The sequence below is a fragment of the Perissodus microlepis genome, chromosome 7, assembly GCF_051167445.1.
Source record: "Perissodus microlepis isolate ML-2025 ecotype Zambia chromosome 7, ASM5116744v1, whole genome shotgun sequence".
In the NCBI taxonomy this organism is placed as follows: domain Eukaryota; kingdom Metazoa; phylum Chordata; class Actinopteri; order Cichliformes; family Cichlidae; genus Perissodus; species Perissodus microlepis.
In genome coordinates, this window is record NC_140467.1 from 63,980,091 (window position 1) to 63,997,260 (window position 17,170).

General features: G+C 45.0%; 1 protein-coding gene across 1 annotated transcript in view; it reads right to left on the reverse strand.

Annotated features, from left to right (window-relative positions):
- Positions 1–17,170, reverse strand: part of itga11b (integrin, alpha 11b) — a 36,894-nt gene that overhangs the window by 10,435 nt on the left and 9,289 nt on the right. The window contains exons 3-16 of the mRNA XM_084936622.1: positions 12,106–12,215; positions 11,667–11,758; positions 11,049–11,163; positions 10,846–10,973; positions 10,330–10,478; positions 9,608–9,752; positions 9,329–9,494; positions 9,074–9,144; positions 5,703–5,847; positions 5,100–5,248; positions 4,828–4,971; positions 3,987–4,190; positions 3,759–3,889; positions 2,961–3,133 (exon numbers count right to left, since the gene is read on the reverse strand). Of these exons, the coding sequence (XP_084792748.1) occupies positions 2,961–3,133; positions 3,759–3,889; positions 3,987–4,190; positions 4,828–4,971; positions 5,100–5,248; positions 5,703–5,847; positions 9,074–9,144; positions 9,329–9,494; positions 9,608–9,752; positions 10,330–10,478; positions 10,846–10,973; positions 11,049–11,163; positions 11,667–11,758; positions 12,106–12,215 (1,922 nt within the window). The remainder of the gene's footprint in view (positions 1–2,960; positions 3,134–3,758; positions 3,890–3,986; positions 4,191–4,827; positions 4,972–5,099; positions 5,249–5,702; positions 5,848–9,073; positions 9,145–9,328; positions 9,495–9,607; positions 9,753–10,329; positions 10,479–10,845; positions 10,974–11,048; positions 11,164–11,666; positions 11,759–12,105; positions 12,216–17,170) is intronic.

A 17,170-nucleotide genomic window follows, 5' to 3' on the forward strand; every position in this document is an offset into this window, starting at 1 on the left:
CTGTACAGGCTCTTGGTAAATGCATTGAGGAAATTAATGACTGGTTGTGCCACAATTTTCTCCAGCTAAACAAAAACAAAACTGAAGTAATAGTCTTTGGTGCCAAAGAAAAACGATTACAGGTCACCAGAGAACTTCAATCTATACACCTAAAAACCACAAACCAGGCGAGAAATGTGGGTGTAGTGATGGATGCAGACCTAAACTTAGAAAAACACATTAAGACAATAACAAAATCAGCTTACTATCACCTCAAGAATATCTCAAGGATAAAAGATCTGATGTCTCAACAGGACCTGGAAAAACTAGTCCATGCATTCATCTTCAGCAGGCTTGATTACTGTAACAGCATCTTTACAGGTCTACCTAAAAAATCAGTCAGACAACTACAGCTCATTCAGAACTCTGCTGCTCGAGTCCTCACTAAGACCAGAAAAGTGGACCACATCAGTCCAGCTCTGAGGTCTTTACACTGGCTGCCTGTCCGTCAGAGGATAGACTTTAAAGTTCTGATGCTGGTCTATAAAGCTCTGAATGGTTTAGGACCAAAATACATCAGTGACCTCCTGACCCAGTATGAACCTTCCAGATCCCTCAGGTCATCTGGATCCGGTCTTTTATCAGTTCCCAGAGTCAGAACCAGACACGGAGAAGCTGCATTCAGCTTTTATGCTCCATATATCTGGAACAAACTCCCAGAAAGCCTCAGATCAGCTGAAACACTCAGTTTATTTAAATCCAGGTTGAAGACTCACCTGTTCTCAGCTGCATTTGAATAAAACACCAAATCCACACTTTTAAGCTTAAATTTCAAAACGTACATTTAACTACTGATTTTATCTACTGTTCTGATTTTATCTGTTTTGATTTTATATACTGTTTTGTTTGTTTGTTAATTAGTTAGTTTGTTTGTTTGCTTGTTTTAATCAATTTTAAATCATGCTTTTTATTTGTTTTTGTTTCTAATGTCTCTGTAAAGCACTTTGAATCACCTTGTTGTTGAATTGTGCTATACAAATAAACTTGCCTTGCCTTTAATATGTGCGTTGAAGGACATGTCCTGATCAAAAATGACTCCAAGGTTCCTCACAGCGTTACTGGAGGCCGAGGTAATGCCATCCAGAGTATGAATCTGGATCCTGCAAACTAGCAGGTAGCTGCCTCTCCCTGATCCTGGGTCTGATTCAGGTTCTTCATTAAGTCATCAAAACAATACCTGTGAAGGTTGAACTCAGATGTGGTTGTATTACTGCCTTCATAGCTTTTCATGAAGTTTCAGTGCTGTGCTGATGTTTGTTTTTATGTCCGGGACTCGTCGTGCTTTCAGGCTAAACTAAAGCAGATCCTAATAAATAAATATGTTGACAGTGCAGCTGGTGTCAGTCTGTTATCTGGACCTTCGTGAGCTTTCACAAACACGTTGCCGGTGTGTGTTCTTCCGTGTGCAGCTAATGTCTGAAACTGCATGCAGCCAAACTGTTCTTCAGTCTGAGAGCCTTTAGAAACTTTCATAATAGCAACGCACGCGTAAAATACAGCAACTATTTCTTAGTGCTTGATCTGCAGTAATGAAGTGACGCATTTCCTGCGTCCTCATTAGTTGCTGGATGCAGCAGCTTACAGTGTAACTGCAGAGCTCGTGTTCATCTGTTTAACAACTGAGTTTGATTTATGAGAGCGCGGAGAGCCGAGGTAAGCTGCAGCTCAGCTGGTGTCAGAAACGCCACGTCCACACTGACAGAAAACGGGTCGATATTTAGTCCAATCAAACAGAGGTTCAGACTGTGGCTCAGATCTTCGATCTGTTGAGCCACGCTCGTGTTTGTGTTTCTGTAAACGTCCAATCCAGGCTGGACGCTTAGGGAGGCGGGTGGGCAATAAGGAGCTCGAGGAGAGGGAGACGTGAAGAAGGTCTGAGGTGACAGAGAGAGAAGCAGCGACACAGTTAAACAGCTGGCTGGCGTTAGCATGTTAGGGAGGTTTCCATGCAGCCGGCCCAAACATCTGGAGCTGGTTACACACAGAGACACGACAACAGCGCGGGCCTCTGCGACCACGACAAGCTTCCCTCCACACAGACAGAAAACAGCTGCGTCCACTCAGCTGCAACACTGCACAGCTGTTAGCAGAAGAAGAAGAATTCCTATTTCTCTCCTTTTCCTTGAAAACAGAAGCTGGGAGCTGAATGACACGTGAACTCGGCCGGTTCAGAGAGAGACTGGATGAACAAAGCTATTCCAGGATGATCTCATACTGTGACATCACAACAGCAGATTAGCTACCTTTTTCCCTCGGACACAAATTTGGCTTTTGTTAGCGGCCGACCTCATTTCCAGGAAAGTGTGAATGCTGCCAGATGTAAAAACAGAAGGAAGCGATTTGTAACTCATAACAAACACTAAAGACAGAATCACGCCAACCTCCCGTTCAAAGTCATCTCCTCCTTCACCCCTGGACCTCGTCCAGCTTTGCTGCTAGGCTCAGGTCTCTAGGCACAGGTTCCAGAGATAAGATGATGCACCATAGTTACCTCCGGTGAGGGAACTAGTGGTGTCGAGGTGTAGAGCGGGGTCATGTCAACAATCCATCCACCGAGATCTTCAAGGTCGCCTTCACGATTTGTCAGTGGAAAGTTAACAAAAATCCTCAGAACTTAGAAACTATAATCATTACAACTGTGCTGTGTGTTGTCAACATATAGAAAGCACCATTGCATTTGAAATATGTCACACTTGACCTCTGACCTCTCCTTCAATCAGAGGGTCAAAGTGATAATAATGTTTCTGGATCTTTGAACTCTATGTGTGGATCCAGTTCTTTGATTTGATTCAAAACCTCATTTGAGATTGATTTAAATGTCATTTCTGAGGAAAACGTGGCTGAACCTGAGGCAGGACCTTTTCAGTGTGGTGATCAAATCCCACGCAGGTGAATAAGCGGACATGTTTGTGTACTCCTACCAACATCTTTCCTGGTCTTCGTCCTGGTCTTTGTCCTGAAGTCCAGACTCAGACAGACGGCCACGGACATGCAGGTGACCTCCTTCCCTCCTCGCTGGCAGTCCTTGTTAAAGATGTTGACCTTCTCGGGTTCAAAGGTTAGTTTAGCCTGAATCTGCACCACACCACGAGACCTGCAGGGATGAAGCATGCTTATTATGAGTGTTTTGTGCGTATCGGAGTTCCAAACTGTGGAGAGTCAGGTACCGCATAACTCGGTTTTACTGGATGTACTTAAACTAGGGTTTGGTTTCACAAAGACTCCTCAGTGAGTGCAATGCCCTCCAATCTGATAGGAAGAGTCTATCTGTCTATAGTTTCCTATGGACCACATTGATCCCTCATAGGTGGTGGTGACTCATCGAGAGTCTGGTTGCTGTAACTTTGCAACAACCTCATACAGGCTCAATCTGAGGGCCTGAGTTTGTCAGAAGGAGAAAACACCTATTGGGAGGTGACTTGTCAAACACAAGTTAGCCACGCCCTAAATTATCCCCTGCTTTCTGACCCTTCTTTAATGAACAGACATCATGTTGTGTTGAAGATGCTTTGAACACAGTCATTAAAGCTTAAACTCATCACAAGTGTTTAGTAAAGGTCAGTATTTAAGTGAGCTGGAGGCTCATTTTCTCATAAACTTCTACAGCCAGACTTCAGAGGAGTCGCCCCCTGCTGGCCTTTAGAAAGAACGCAGATTTGATTCATTTTTCCAGCCTTACAGGGTCAAATCATCTGTCAGTTTATGAATGAGGCTCTGACCAGACAATGACAGCAGCTCCCAGCGCTCCCACTGCGAGGTCGACAAGTCCGTCTGCATTGATGTCCAAGACGCCATGAAGGCTTTGGCCAAAATACTGAAGACCTGCAGAAAAACCAGCCGCAGCCAGACGCTGGAGAAGCAAAACGAGAGAAGATTAAAACTCTCTGGGCTCTCTGATGCTGCATTATCTCTTCCAGCTAAGGTCCCTTAGCATCCGGACTGGTTACCTGTCTGTACTGAAGCTGGATGGTTTTGTCTTTGCCATGGAAGACATAGACTGCCCCCTGGTGGTCATCCTCCAGTGGTGCTCCCACAACAAGCTCTTTGAACCCGTCTCCATTCATGTCAGGTACCTGAGCCAACGCTGAGCCCAGACGGGAGTTTTGGGAGTGGTCAGACACTTCCAGCACCCCCTGCAGGACAAACGACGTCTGGACAGAAACAAAACATTCTTTGGTTCAGGTTTTGTTCTTTATTAATCAAGGTTTCATGTAAAAAAGTAATTTCAATCCAGTCATGGACAGATTACTGAACAGGCCTAACAGCACACAGCTGGGGCATGAACAAGGCTTTGTTTGAAGTCATAGTTCACATTAGTTGTTGGAAGGTCAGTCCAACAAACAATCACAAAGAGACAGATAATTCTGCAACTCTTTTTCACGTTTTAAAACAAGTGAAAAACATTCAAAACGACACAGAAACCAATCAGGAGGAGAGAGAAACTCAAAATAATCACGAAACCCAGCAAACTGACCACCAGTTGAACCTCTGTGGCTGTCAGTCATCCAGGTCATGCTAGTTTTAAGAGTTTGAAAAAGAAGACAGCTGGACTCCTTTAGGTTTGAGCCTAAAGAAGTCTGCCTGCCTTCTTTTTTGAGATCCTGAAACTAGATAAAGCTCAGTCAGTGGGGGTTGAGGTACTTTTACCAATCTGTGCACAGGACCTTTTGTCTCATAATTTGTCCATGACTCTTGTGTGGGGTTATCATCTTGTGACAACTTCTTCTGCTATAATGACAGTTACAGAGAAATTGGTTGCTCCTTTGTAGCAGTACGTGGTTTTTATACCTGCGGTGTAACAGAGTAGATGTAAACCTTGCCTCTCTCCCAGCCATGGCTGTAGTACATGGGTGCTGCCACCAGGAGGACATCAGTCTGTCCGTCACTGTCAATGTCCATCGATAGCAACTCACTGCCAAAGTATGACCCAATCTAGACAAAAACACAAATTAACCATAGAAACGAAACAAGATATTACACCAAGGAAGAGATATCTGAATGTCCACCAGGTTTAATTCATTCAAATATGGTCACAGTGGTTTCTAATGATTAAAACACACCTGCTCTCCCAGCAGTGCATGCCAGATGGTCAGGTCTCCACTGTTCTTCAGGGTGAATATGATCACCTTTCCAGTGTGGTTGAATCTTGGAGCTCCAGCTACATAAAGCTGAGAGCCGCGGGATGAAATGAGTGAACCCACCGAGTAGCCTGAAAGAAGATGAAAAACTGATTCGTTTGACTTGCACACATTGACCGTTCCATTTTGTTAGACCTATTTCCTCTGATTCTTCCAAGGTAAGAAAGCTTAAAGTAGACCGACTCTGCATTTTCTTATTTCCTGTCATATGTTTCCTGTTCCAAAGGGGGATGTTCCCATTAAACCTGACTAAAGTTTCTAGTAATGTGACCAGAACGGGCCAAACACACACTTCAGACTGCTCTAAACAGTCAGTTTATCATGTTTTATTTCTACTACTGAATCTGTATGACATCATAGAGGGCATAGCCTGAGAGTGATCTCATGTATCGCAGCTATACAACCCCTGTGCTCACCATTCCTTCTGAAGACCCACAGACCAGATACAGGACACTTAGTTTACTGAGTCCAGGACTACAGGCTGGTATATCACATATCATGTTGTACACTTTATATCAATATTACCCAGATAGGCTGCATGGTTCTTCAGCTCCTCTGGAAACTCATCCTGGTAGGATGATTTCGGTGGAACAACTTTCCCGTGTTTGCTTTCTTTCAGCACGGCACCATTCCAGTCATAGGCGCCCACCGCTCCGAGAAGAACACCATCCTACAGGAAAACATGGATTTAAAGGGAAGGCACTGCTAAACCACCCACTATGTTTGAGGACTCCCACTACCCCCTCTGAGGTTTAGGCTACGTCCACACGTACACGGGTACTTCTGAAAACGGAGATTTTCCGTTTTCGTTTTAAAAAATAATCCCGTCCACACGTAAACGCAGAAATGAAGGAAAACGCTGCTAGGAACATGCCAAAGCAACAGGTGCCGATATATTCCTAACCGTGCAGAAATGTTGGCCAATCAGAAGTCTAGAAGCCTCGGTGGGGAAAAGTAAACAAAGCTGGGGCACAGAAGCAGAACCGAGTCGTATGTGTGGAGGGACAGTAGCTGTGTGTGTATATGTGAGCATTTAAACACTGCAGAGAGTACAAGTAACTATGGAAGCCCGTTTCCGCCACTAAAAAAAAAAAAAAAAAGGATCCATAACTCAAAATTCCGAGTTATTTTCTCAAAATTTCGAGTTATTTTCTCAAAATTCCAAGTTATTTTCTCGAAATTTCGAGTTATTTTCTCAAAATTCCAAGTTATTTTCTCGAAATTTCGACATATTAACTCGAAATTTCGATTTATTAACTCAAAATTTTGAGAAAAGTAACTTGGAATTTCGAGTTAGCGCTGCCAATCAGTAATCTACGTGAATGACGTCATTTCCTCGTTACCCGGAAGCTGAAGCCCTCAGCTACAAATGCTACAGCTAAGCTACCGGTATTACATCCAGTCGTGAATGCACAGATTGCTGAGTGTTTTCAGCCTGGCTTCACAAATGATGAAATCCCTGTGTTATTAGCTGAATCACATGGTGTTACTATCAGCAAACGTACTCGCGAAAGCGCCAATTTGTTGGGATCCGTTTTTGAGTGCGCGTTCCTCTGCGCCATGTGCTTCCGGGTAACAAGAAAGCGACCTCATTCACGTATATTTTTGATTGGCAGAGCTGACTCGAAATTTCGAGTTATGGATCCTAGCTTTTTTGTTTTTATTTAGTGGCGGAAACGGGCTTCCATAAGTAACAGTAACAGTATTGTAGAAATTCATTTCACCGAAACAATAACGTGGCGCACAGTGTGACGTCAAAAAAGGCGCACACCTTTGACGCTGCGTTTTCTCCGTTTTTCTGTCCACACGTAAATGCAAAAACTGAGTTTTCAAAAATATCCACCCTGGCCGGAGTTTTTAAAAATCTCCGTTTTCAGTGACCAAAAACGCCGTTTACGTGTGGACGAAAGGTGCAAACGCATAGAAAAATCTGCGTTTTCAAAAATACCCGGGTACGTGTGGACGTAGCCTTGGAGGCGACCCTAGAAACTCCAGGTACCCACTCTAACCCTGACTGTATGTCCGGATATTAAAGTTGTTACTGAGTCATCGGACAGCAATGAATGACCAAACCTTTGGGAAAAGCACACAGAGTCCCATCTGCGAGGTCTGAGTTGGCCCTGACTGGTTTTGGCACTGCAAAGTCCCCATTAAAGGACCTTTAGTCACTCGTGACTCCTGTACTGTACTTGAGTACTTTTGATAGGACAGTAACATCATCAGGTGGCTGGTGAAACGCCTGGGTTAGTTAGGTTGTATTTTAGCCACGTTAAACAACTGTTATTTGAAAAGAAAAATCTGGGAAATGTCGCTTTCTAAATGAAACCTTGCAGTTTTATATGATTTCCATCTTGAGAAAAACTGGATAGAAAGACCATATAAGGGGGTGTATGAGGACGTAGGCCCTAAACAGTTCACAAGTGACAAGATGTTACACAGGGAATACCAGTATAATCAGTTTCATTCTCTCAGCACCAGTTTGGCTCAGTCTGGTTCTTAATGACAAACTTATTGAGCTCTGAGCTGCAAACCTGAAGACCCCACGATGAAAAAACCCGCTGGCGATGTTGGAACTGAAATGGTTTCTGAATCGTCCTTAAACTCAGTTGAACTGTCTCAACACACGTGTGAGCAGCCAGGCGGTCGTAAAGTCCAGATATGAAAGTTTTTAAATCTTTGAGTCATCGTCTCTCCGGGCCAGAAAGTCGAGGACGGCAGCGAGTGACCAAATTTTTGGCGGTGCCAGCGCCACAAAGTGTCCCGCCTGCAGGACCTGAGCTGCTGAGCCCTGCATGAGCAAACCTGCAGGAAGGAGCTGAGGATGGTTTTCCTGCAGGCAGAGATGATGCTATGATGCCTGTTTTCCTCATCAGTCTGCCTCATTTTACCTTTTTAATCCCAAAACTTAAGAGCAGAAACACTTTGCATATTTGTCTGTGTGCAGTCAGTGTGTGTGTGTGTGTGTGTGTGCAGATTTGCATCTATTCTCCAATGAGTTCGTGCCTGCAGCTTTACGTTCAGGAAAACCATCTGCTCTCTGTTACACACACACAGTTTCCACCTCACATTTTCACTCCCTGACGCTGGGATATGATTTTCCCTGGATGAGAAACAACAGAAATATTTCTCGAAGCTTCTCATCCTGCAGCTTTAAATATTTGTCAGGACCAGAACCAGGCTGGTGATGGATGTTCGAGGATGATACCGATACCAGCATTTAAGTTTCTGTTGGCAAAACCGCCGCTCTGCTCCTGTCTTCTTTCTGGGTTCAGCTTTAGTGAAGAAAACTTGAGGAAATTGAACAATTGATACTTTGCCAAGTCCCTTTTTGTGCAGAAAAAGTAGATGAAGATGTTTTTCAGCAGTAATTTAATGGAAGTTATTATTTTTTCTGTCCAGAGTGGACAGATCTTTGAAATCTAATCCTAAAATGGAAAATCCAGAGATCTTCTTTTCCATTTTACTTCACAAATTCTTGTATCGCTTTATCCAAGTTAAACTTCTATCACTTAAAAAGTAATACTTGTCCTTTGATTTTCTCAGTCAATAAAAACCATGTGCCGTCCAAATATCCCATCACTAAGTCGTTTGTTACTTAAATGACATTTTTGATGTTTTTCATTTCTTTTAAAACATGAACTCGTCCTCTAAAAGCTGTATTTACTCTGGTTATCTGTCTACTGTTAGAATTAGTTTGATGATCTGAAACACATCAGTGTGACAAATATGTACCTGCACCTGTTTCTGCACTCAGTGCTCTGCGTGTTGAATTTAACAGACTGGGTCAACAGGAAAACCATTTTCCTTTCATAGACAGATTTGTGGAAGCTTTTGAAAGCGCTTCATTTATCACACATCACTCCCACTGTGTAAGAATGCAGCTGTGAGTCACTCACTTTGACTAAATGTGAGGAGAAACCGGCCTGAGCCATCTGCAGACCGAACCCTCGACCCTGACTGCTGGTTCCTGCAAACCGGACAAACAACAAAGATGACTTAACTTTTCCCTCCAGACACTCCAGTCCTCCTGTTACACTTTAATGAATATCATTAGATAATACTTTTCAGAGTTAATTGTGAAATGCTCGTTAGTACGATGGATTCCGCTTTTCTGTAAATACTACAGTTCAACAGGATAAATGTTAGCTGACCTTCCAGAGAGAAAATCCTCTCTCCCAGGGCGTCCACAATGTCCTTCAGCGCAGATTCATCTGTCACGTTGAAGAAGTGCATCTCATCGGGGTCACTGGCAATAAACTTGATTTCCTTTAGAAAGGCTTCGGGGTTGATTCCCCGGCGGTTGTAATAACCCAGAACCTGCAGGAGATGCAGAGGAAACAGGATGTTAGTCAGAGCTTCGTAAGTCCAGAGACAACCAATAGAAACAGAGCTCGATGGGTGGGGGTGGGGGGTCTGGGGCTAAGACTCACAGCGATGGCATACATGGTGATGTTGTCTCTCTCGCTGTCTGTGACGGCCTGCACCAGGTGAGGACTGTCATGTGATTCACCGTCTGTAATCACAATCATCACCTTCTGAGCTCCCGGCCGGCCGCCGCGCTGGAACGCCTCGGATCTGCACAGGAACATCGGCTGAAGTTCAGAAGATTCAAAGCTCTGAACGCTTGTTCTGGCTAATCTTAGCTAGCTGCTTAATGTACCTGCTGGTGTAGCTTGGTTGCTAACATTATCTCTATCTAAGTCCTCTGTGAAGGCACTTTGTTAGTTTTCATCCAGAGCTTGCTTTGGACTTTTCTTGGTAGTCGTCTCAGAGAGACTCAAACATCTTTTGGAAATCCTTGGCCTTTAGCTACGAGGCCAAGAAAAAGAAACAGGAGCTACGGCCTCCAGGAGCTGATGGGGAAAGAAAAACTTGCTTTGGCTGAAAAATGCTGGAGATGCTTCATCTGTGGGTTCATGTTTGATAACTTTTATACTCTGCCATATGGAAGTAATTAATGTTCTGACTGGTTTAATTTTGGTAGGTTTTTAAATTATACACTAGGAAACTTTGGTTCAATCCATTTTCCCAACATGAGTAAATGACTGAAGCTCAGAGTAGGTGGGTAATGGTATCAGGCCAATAACTATTTAAGGGTAAGTTGGTGTGGGCCCAGCCCAATTTTGTTTGGGGTCATAATTTGGTGTCGTACCGGGCCACGTTGATTCCCAATGCCGTCCTCGTTTCCTCACCACCTCTTTGGTCGATGCGCCTGGCAGCGTCCACTACGTCCTCCACCGTCTGATACTCATCCAGTGTGAACTCGTGAACAACCGAAGAGCCGTACTGAATGACTCCCACCTGCAGCCAAAATACAGCTCTGTCCACGTGAACAATAAACCACTCATGCAGCACCTGTCACCTTCAAACTATGAACAGATGAACTCTCTGAGATCTAAGATCAGTGGTAACCCAACATTTTGGAGAAGGTCAAAATTGACTTTTTGGGGGGGAAATGTGAATAGTTTTGGTGTTCCTTGTTCCCGGACTGGAAAAACTTGGCATGACAATATAATTAAAACAAGAATTGCATATTCTGACTGTGTGGGGTTTAGAGCCGGTCACTGATGATGACTCAGACCTCAGAGGGTTAAAGGCACTACAGTCTTTGTGTGCAGATAGGGCAGGACGCTCACTTTATCTGGTTCTGATCAAGAGATAAACTAACCTGTGTCTGACCTGGTCCGATGTAGAACTTGTGCAGGATGTTTATGAGGAAGTCTTGAACTTCATACCAGGGGTAGATGGAGTTGGAGCCATCCAGAACAATCACAATGTCCATGAACGTCTCACACCCTACAAGATTGTAAAAGAAAGTTAGAAACTGGGTGGACAGATGGACGGATAGGTGGATGGAAGTGTGCTGATTACTCTGCAGGGCAGGTGCGATGGTGTTGGACAGCTTGAAGTTTCGGCCGACTCTGGAGCAGATCCCCGTGCTGTACAGGGAACTTCCACATTCGTGAGACCAGAGCGGACCGCAGGTCTGAGGCAGCACACACACCGAGTGGACAAACACAAGAGGAAGGAAGAAAATCAAAGCTTAATGACTCGGTGTGACGTGCAGAAACACATGAAATAAAACAAAACCAGTGACAACAGCAGAAGCTCTGCACGGTGTTTGTGCTGTTGGTGCTTTTTAGTGCCTCAGGAGGTAGAGCGGGTTGTCTACTAATCAGAAGGTTATGGGTTCGATCCTCAGCTCCTCTAGCCTGCATGTTAAAGTTTCCTTGACTGTAAATGTTAGGTGAAAAGCACTTTAGGGAAAGGTTGACTAAGCTTTGGAGTAAGAGAGTACTAAGTACTCAAAGTTCTATGTAAATATGAGTCGTTTACCATTTTTAATACATGTTGTAAAATCTATAAGTGCTGAGCAGTTAAAACAATGGTGACTGTTTGTTTTCACTTCCCTCTGTTCTTAGAGGCCTCTACCTTAGCTTTGATTCTGGCGGTGACTTTATCGTGATGAACTCTTTCGGTGGGACTCACCACAAAGCTGCTGTCTTTGGGGTTGGAGGTCAGCGTCATTCCCAGCCTCATCTTGTCCTTCCTCTCAGACACGTTGTTCAGAGTGAGTCTCCCTGATCACAGCCAGAGCAGATGCTTTGTGATTTTAAGTTGAATGTTTTAGTGTGTTTTCCTGTGAAAGTCCTGAATCTTCCTTCCTGTAGCAGTTCCTGCTGTCTGAAACATCTAACGGAAGCATTCCTACATGCAGCAGCATTTCCACTTTAAAGGGCCGACAAAGCAGTGAGCCGGAGGTGGCAACAAACCGACATGAAACCTGAGGCCAAGGTGATGACACCATGGTGAAAATGTCTTCACCATGAGGTCCACGACCTTCCCCCTGCAGGTTTTACTCTGACCTCTGTGACAGTTTACACACCTGAGAGCACCTGATCATCAATATTCATGCACTGCTGCTCACCCAGGTTGAGTCGGCTGCAGTTTGCAGAGTTCTTGCTGTCCAGCGGGCATCGGTACACATCGCCAGTCTGCTTCTTCCCCGTGGACTCAAAGGGAGCTCCAACCAGCAACCTGCAACCACGCACACAGTTTGAATCACAAACTTTATTTATAATGCAAAAGTCACGAATTCTAGAAAAAGAGGGACTCGTCTTTGAGGCTCGAACGCCGTATCGGACTGGTTTTATGTGGTTAGATATCCAAAGCCGAGCGGTTGGACTGCTGCACGTACACTTTATAATACAGCTCACAAAGCTCATGACTTTTAAGTATTTGTGGGTAAATATAATGACCTTATAATTCTAAATAAAATATATTATTACACCCTTAGTTGCGAGCTGTATTACGTTACCAACTGAACTTAAGTGTGTGTAACCTGAAGCATTATGTCATTGTCTTTGTCCAGGCTCAAAGCAAAGAGGAGGGTTTGCTAGGATTAGCCCGAGCGTTCAGGAGCTGTGAAAGACAGAACAGGAGGTTTCTGCACCATCACTCACAGCCTCCACTCCACTCAGAGCTATAACAGCCTACAGTGTGTGTCTGATATGAAAACGTTATGTTTTGTGGTCTGTTAATCCTTTCATTGGCGTGCTCTTGGTTGGGTTTTGGCCCAGTATGAGCTGCTTTTAAATCACAGACCTTCTTGGTATTTTTCTCCACGTACAGAAACGTTTTCACTTCCCCTCCTCAGAGGTCAGTCCTCGTGGCAGCGGTCATGTTAGACACAGATCCTGCTGCCACAGTTACACTCAGCAGGCGGGTCATTAGTGTTAACCGGCGTAAACGCCACCACATGTGGCCTTAGTGGCGGTTCTGGGAAGAGGGCTGACTCACATACCAGAGGAGCTGCTGCGGCAGAGCGCTAACCCTCAATCTGCTAAAGTGTCTCCTGTCCACATCAAACGGCGGAAAAGCAGCGCTGACAAACCACATCCCAGAACGCAGGCGGCCCGGGTTCACATCCTGCAGACAGAAGCACGCCTCCGAGCCTCTGACATCATCCCGCCGTGCTGATCACTTCCTGAGCAGGTGATGTTATTTAGCTTTCGGTGAAACTTCAAACTGCACGGGCTCTTCTGCTGCTGCTTTACGGGACTCTTTGTCATTTAATTGATGATCTCCGGGATGTTTTCCCCGAAACCAACAGCTCGAAGGTGAAGCCTGATAAATCTACCGGCGTAGACGCTGCTGGAGTTAAAAGTGGTGATCTTCTATCAGACAATTACAGTGTTGCAGACTTTCTGGAGTAATCCGATTACAAGTCAACCAAAGCTTTCCTCTCACAGGTTTGATTGCTTTTATGACCTCTTCGTCTTCGTCTTCAGCCGCCCTGCTCGCTTCTGTCTGCGGTGGAGTGAAGTTTTGGAGCTTTGCTTTGGATCATTGTCATGTTGGAGAAAAGAAACAGGCTCTGGCCTTGTTCCTGCACAAACATCCCAGCTGACCACCGCCGAAGAGCCCAAACCAGGCTGTGTGGAAGACAGCGTCAGCCATGCCTTCAGCATCTCTTCTTCTTTCGATGCCACTCGTTCCCCCATCGTGAACATGAGAGACGATGACCTCACGTCACAGCTTTTATGATCAGTTTATATGAAAACAAGTGTTCATTTATTCCAATATCTTTACTTGGTGATGCCACTTTTAGGCCATCGCTTGTGTTTCTTAGCGTTGTCTTTCTCCTCGTCTCTCCTCGAGTTCTCCATCCGTCACTTCCTGTTTTATTTTGGTAACAGCCTGTGCTTCCCTCAGGTTCACCTGTTCAGTGTACATCCTGTCCTGCCCAACATAGATAATTTAATTACATGTAAATTTTGTTAAAAGTAACAAACTTTCACTGTTTAAAACATTGAATTTAATCGAGTGTGGTCAAATAAAATGTACGTGGCATGGTAGAGATTCATACTAAGCACATTTTCCTTAGTAATTAATTATTTAAATACAAAAAAATTTAATAATAATCAGTTCCTGCGATTTTATTTTGGATTTGTGATGAACTTGTTTTTATTTTTGCCTGCGTCTGCTCGTCTCCTGCAGCACCTTTTGTTGCTCTTTCACATTTAGCTTCATTAGAGTAGATGTCTTGCAGCTGGCTGTTACTGAAGGAACGCAAGTCAGAGCCTCTGGTAGCAGCTCGGCCTCTGATGGCACACACACACACACACACACACACACACACACACGGACAGCAGCTTGAATCCTGGCTGAGGAAACGCACGCACGGCGGGAGGTTTGACCTCAGATGTAACTGAGGTCACCACAGGTCTGTCGGGGTTCCTTCGGTGGCGACTCTGAGCCGCGCTCTCACAGATGTAAACGAGGCAGATGTTTGCTCTCTGTTACTTTCAACAACCTGATGAGCAACACGTCTGCTGTCTAAGTGGAGCGACACTCGATTGTGTTGCAGTTTTGTTGTTATTTTATGAATTTTGATGAAATTTTGAAATGTGAGCAGACAAATAAAGACGCAGCACCTGAACCAATCGTGAGCGAGTAATCAGTCCTCACTCGCTCACGATGGGAATCACAGACAGCAAATCAGATTAATGCAGAACAAAGAAGGGGAAACGAGGATGATCTCTGATTACGCTGCTTTTACACTGCGATTTATGCGCTTTGGGACTATGATGAGGAAAAAGTGAAACTCGTGTTGCACACGGTTAAACAAAACCAGATAAATATCCAAACCAGGACACGCAGGACAAATAGAGTCGATAAGAGATGCATGAGGACATCTCCTCTAATGTTACAGACTCAGGTGACCTTTTTCAGCAAACAGTTTCTGCTTCAACATATTTGAAAGGTTTCACACAATCCGCCGAAATCGATATCAGGGATCATTTCTCTGAGAGACGTTTAAAGGAAGAGTCAAACTAATGAAGCCACTTTAAAATGATGAAAACAGCTTCATGATCAAAGCGGGCTCGTCCTCACTCTCATGGCAGCTTCGGCGTCTCTGCGCGGTGAGCGAGGCACTGAGGAACATGGAGCTGCCAGTGAGGAGACCACAGCTTCTCTTCATGGTCATTGGCCAGATATGGCGCGATATGGCAGCCTCGCCTCTGTCAGTCTGCCCCAGGGCAGCTGCAGCTACGACCGTAGCTGCCTCCACCAGTGTGTGAATGTGAGAGTGAATGAATAGTGGAATTGTAAAGCGCTTTGGGTGCCTTGAAAAGCGCTATATAAAGCCAATCCATTATTGTCTCAACCCTGCATGTGGACAGTTCACTCCTGTGGGTACCCGCTGCATTAAAATGCGACCTAACAGAATTGCGACCAACCCACGCTGAGCTTCGAGAGCGCTCCAGCTGAGCCGTCCACAGAGGAGAGGAACGCTCCGGGGCTCCTACAGCCTTTTCTCCCAAAATAATCTGACGTGTTTATGCTGCTACACGAATACGTTCAAAGGACAACCTCTGACCAAAGCCTGGCTCTTGTGTGACCGACCTCCAGCAGAGAAGGTGAAATGGTCAGCATTCAGGTCAGAGCAGCATCCCTGAGATCTATCCATACAACATCTGTTTGACAGAAAGTCTTTCCCATTTCTTTTGTATCGGGCTGCCTGTAGATCAGGAAGCAGACCAGATGATCATCTGTTAGCCTGAAGGTTGACGGTTCGATCCCTGGCTGCTCCAGTCTGCATGCTAATGTGTTTGTGAAGCCCAGGTACTCCCGATGAGTCCATTGGAGTGTGAGTGTTAGACAGAAAGTACGCAGGTGTAGAGGAAGTGCTTGTGTGAATGAGACATGTAGTATAAAGCGTCCATTCACTATTTCAGTGGACCGCGTCCAGCTGCAGACAGCCACCCACTGAAAACATCTGGAGCTGCATGAAACCAAAATAATAATTGTCATTTCTATGAAAAGGAGTACTCTGACCTGAACCACAATCTTTTTATTAGCCTGAACAAACAGGACTTTAAACCTCATCAATATACAGAGCAGGAATGAGAAAGACGACTGATCACGGCTGAAACAGGTAACAGGCGGCAGTCGCAGAGCCTGACGGTTTATTGGTACAAAGAATTCTCCCATGAACTCAGGAATACTGAGGATAACTGGGAAGACAGAAGGCGAGGATTATGCCTCTGTGCCGAGTGTCTGCTTAGAAGCCAAACACCTGAAATGCAGATATCACCATGCAGAAAAACAATCCTGCTGAATTACTGTGTCAGATCCCCTTTACAACACACACACACACACGCACACACACGGAGGCGAGCGGCGTGATGGGCTTCACAGAGGGAGGCTGGGGAATAACAAACCACAACACATAGTTTCCAGATCCGGCGCTCCGCCTCCAGATGCAGGAGAGACTGCTCGCAAGACAAATGCAAATACTTTCCACTTGTTTACCTGAGACTTCAAAAGGAAGAGCGATTCTGTAATCCTGGAGGATCGCGAGGTATGTGTCACGGCTGAAAGAGTTTCCAGATAACAAAAAAACTGTTAGACAATCTCACCTGCAACCGCAGACAGACGCTGAGAGGAAAACAACAGCGTAACCTTCTGATAATTAACAAAGTGCTCACAGGTTTCTGCTGTTTCATTTTCTGCAGCGGGCCCTTCTGATTCCCAGGTGACGAACAAACACTCGCTGACGCTGCCAAACGTTTCATTCTTTCCACTGATTCTGAACTTTACTTGAAAGATTTCAAACAGCAGCGCATCATGCTAAAGAACCAAAGTCAGTGACGTCATCAGTCTGAAAGGTTACAGGCTTTGGGAGTGCAGTGAACCACAGCGAGAGCCGTTATCCACACGTGGAGGAAAACTGGAACACAGCTGAACCTTCACAGGAGCGGCTTCAACGGCTCATCCAGGAGGTCGCAGAACAACATCGACTCTGCTCAGTTAAGGTCAGAGGTCATGATTCAACAATGAGAAAGAGACGGGGCAAAAATGACCTCCATGAGAGTTCAAGGAGAAAACCACTGCTGCCCAAGGCTCATCTCACATCTGCCAGAAAACATCTGGATGATCCCAGAGAGGGTTAGAGCCCCGTCACATCCGATGAGACGCCATCACAG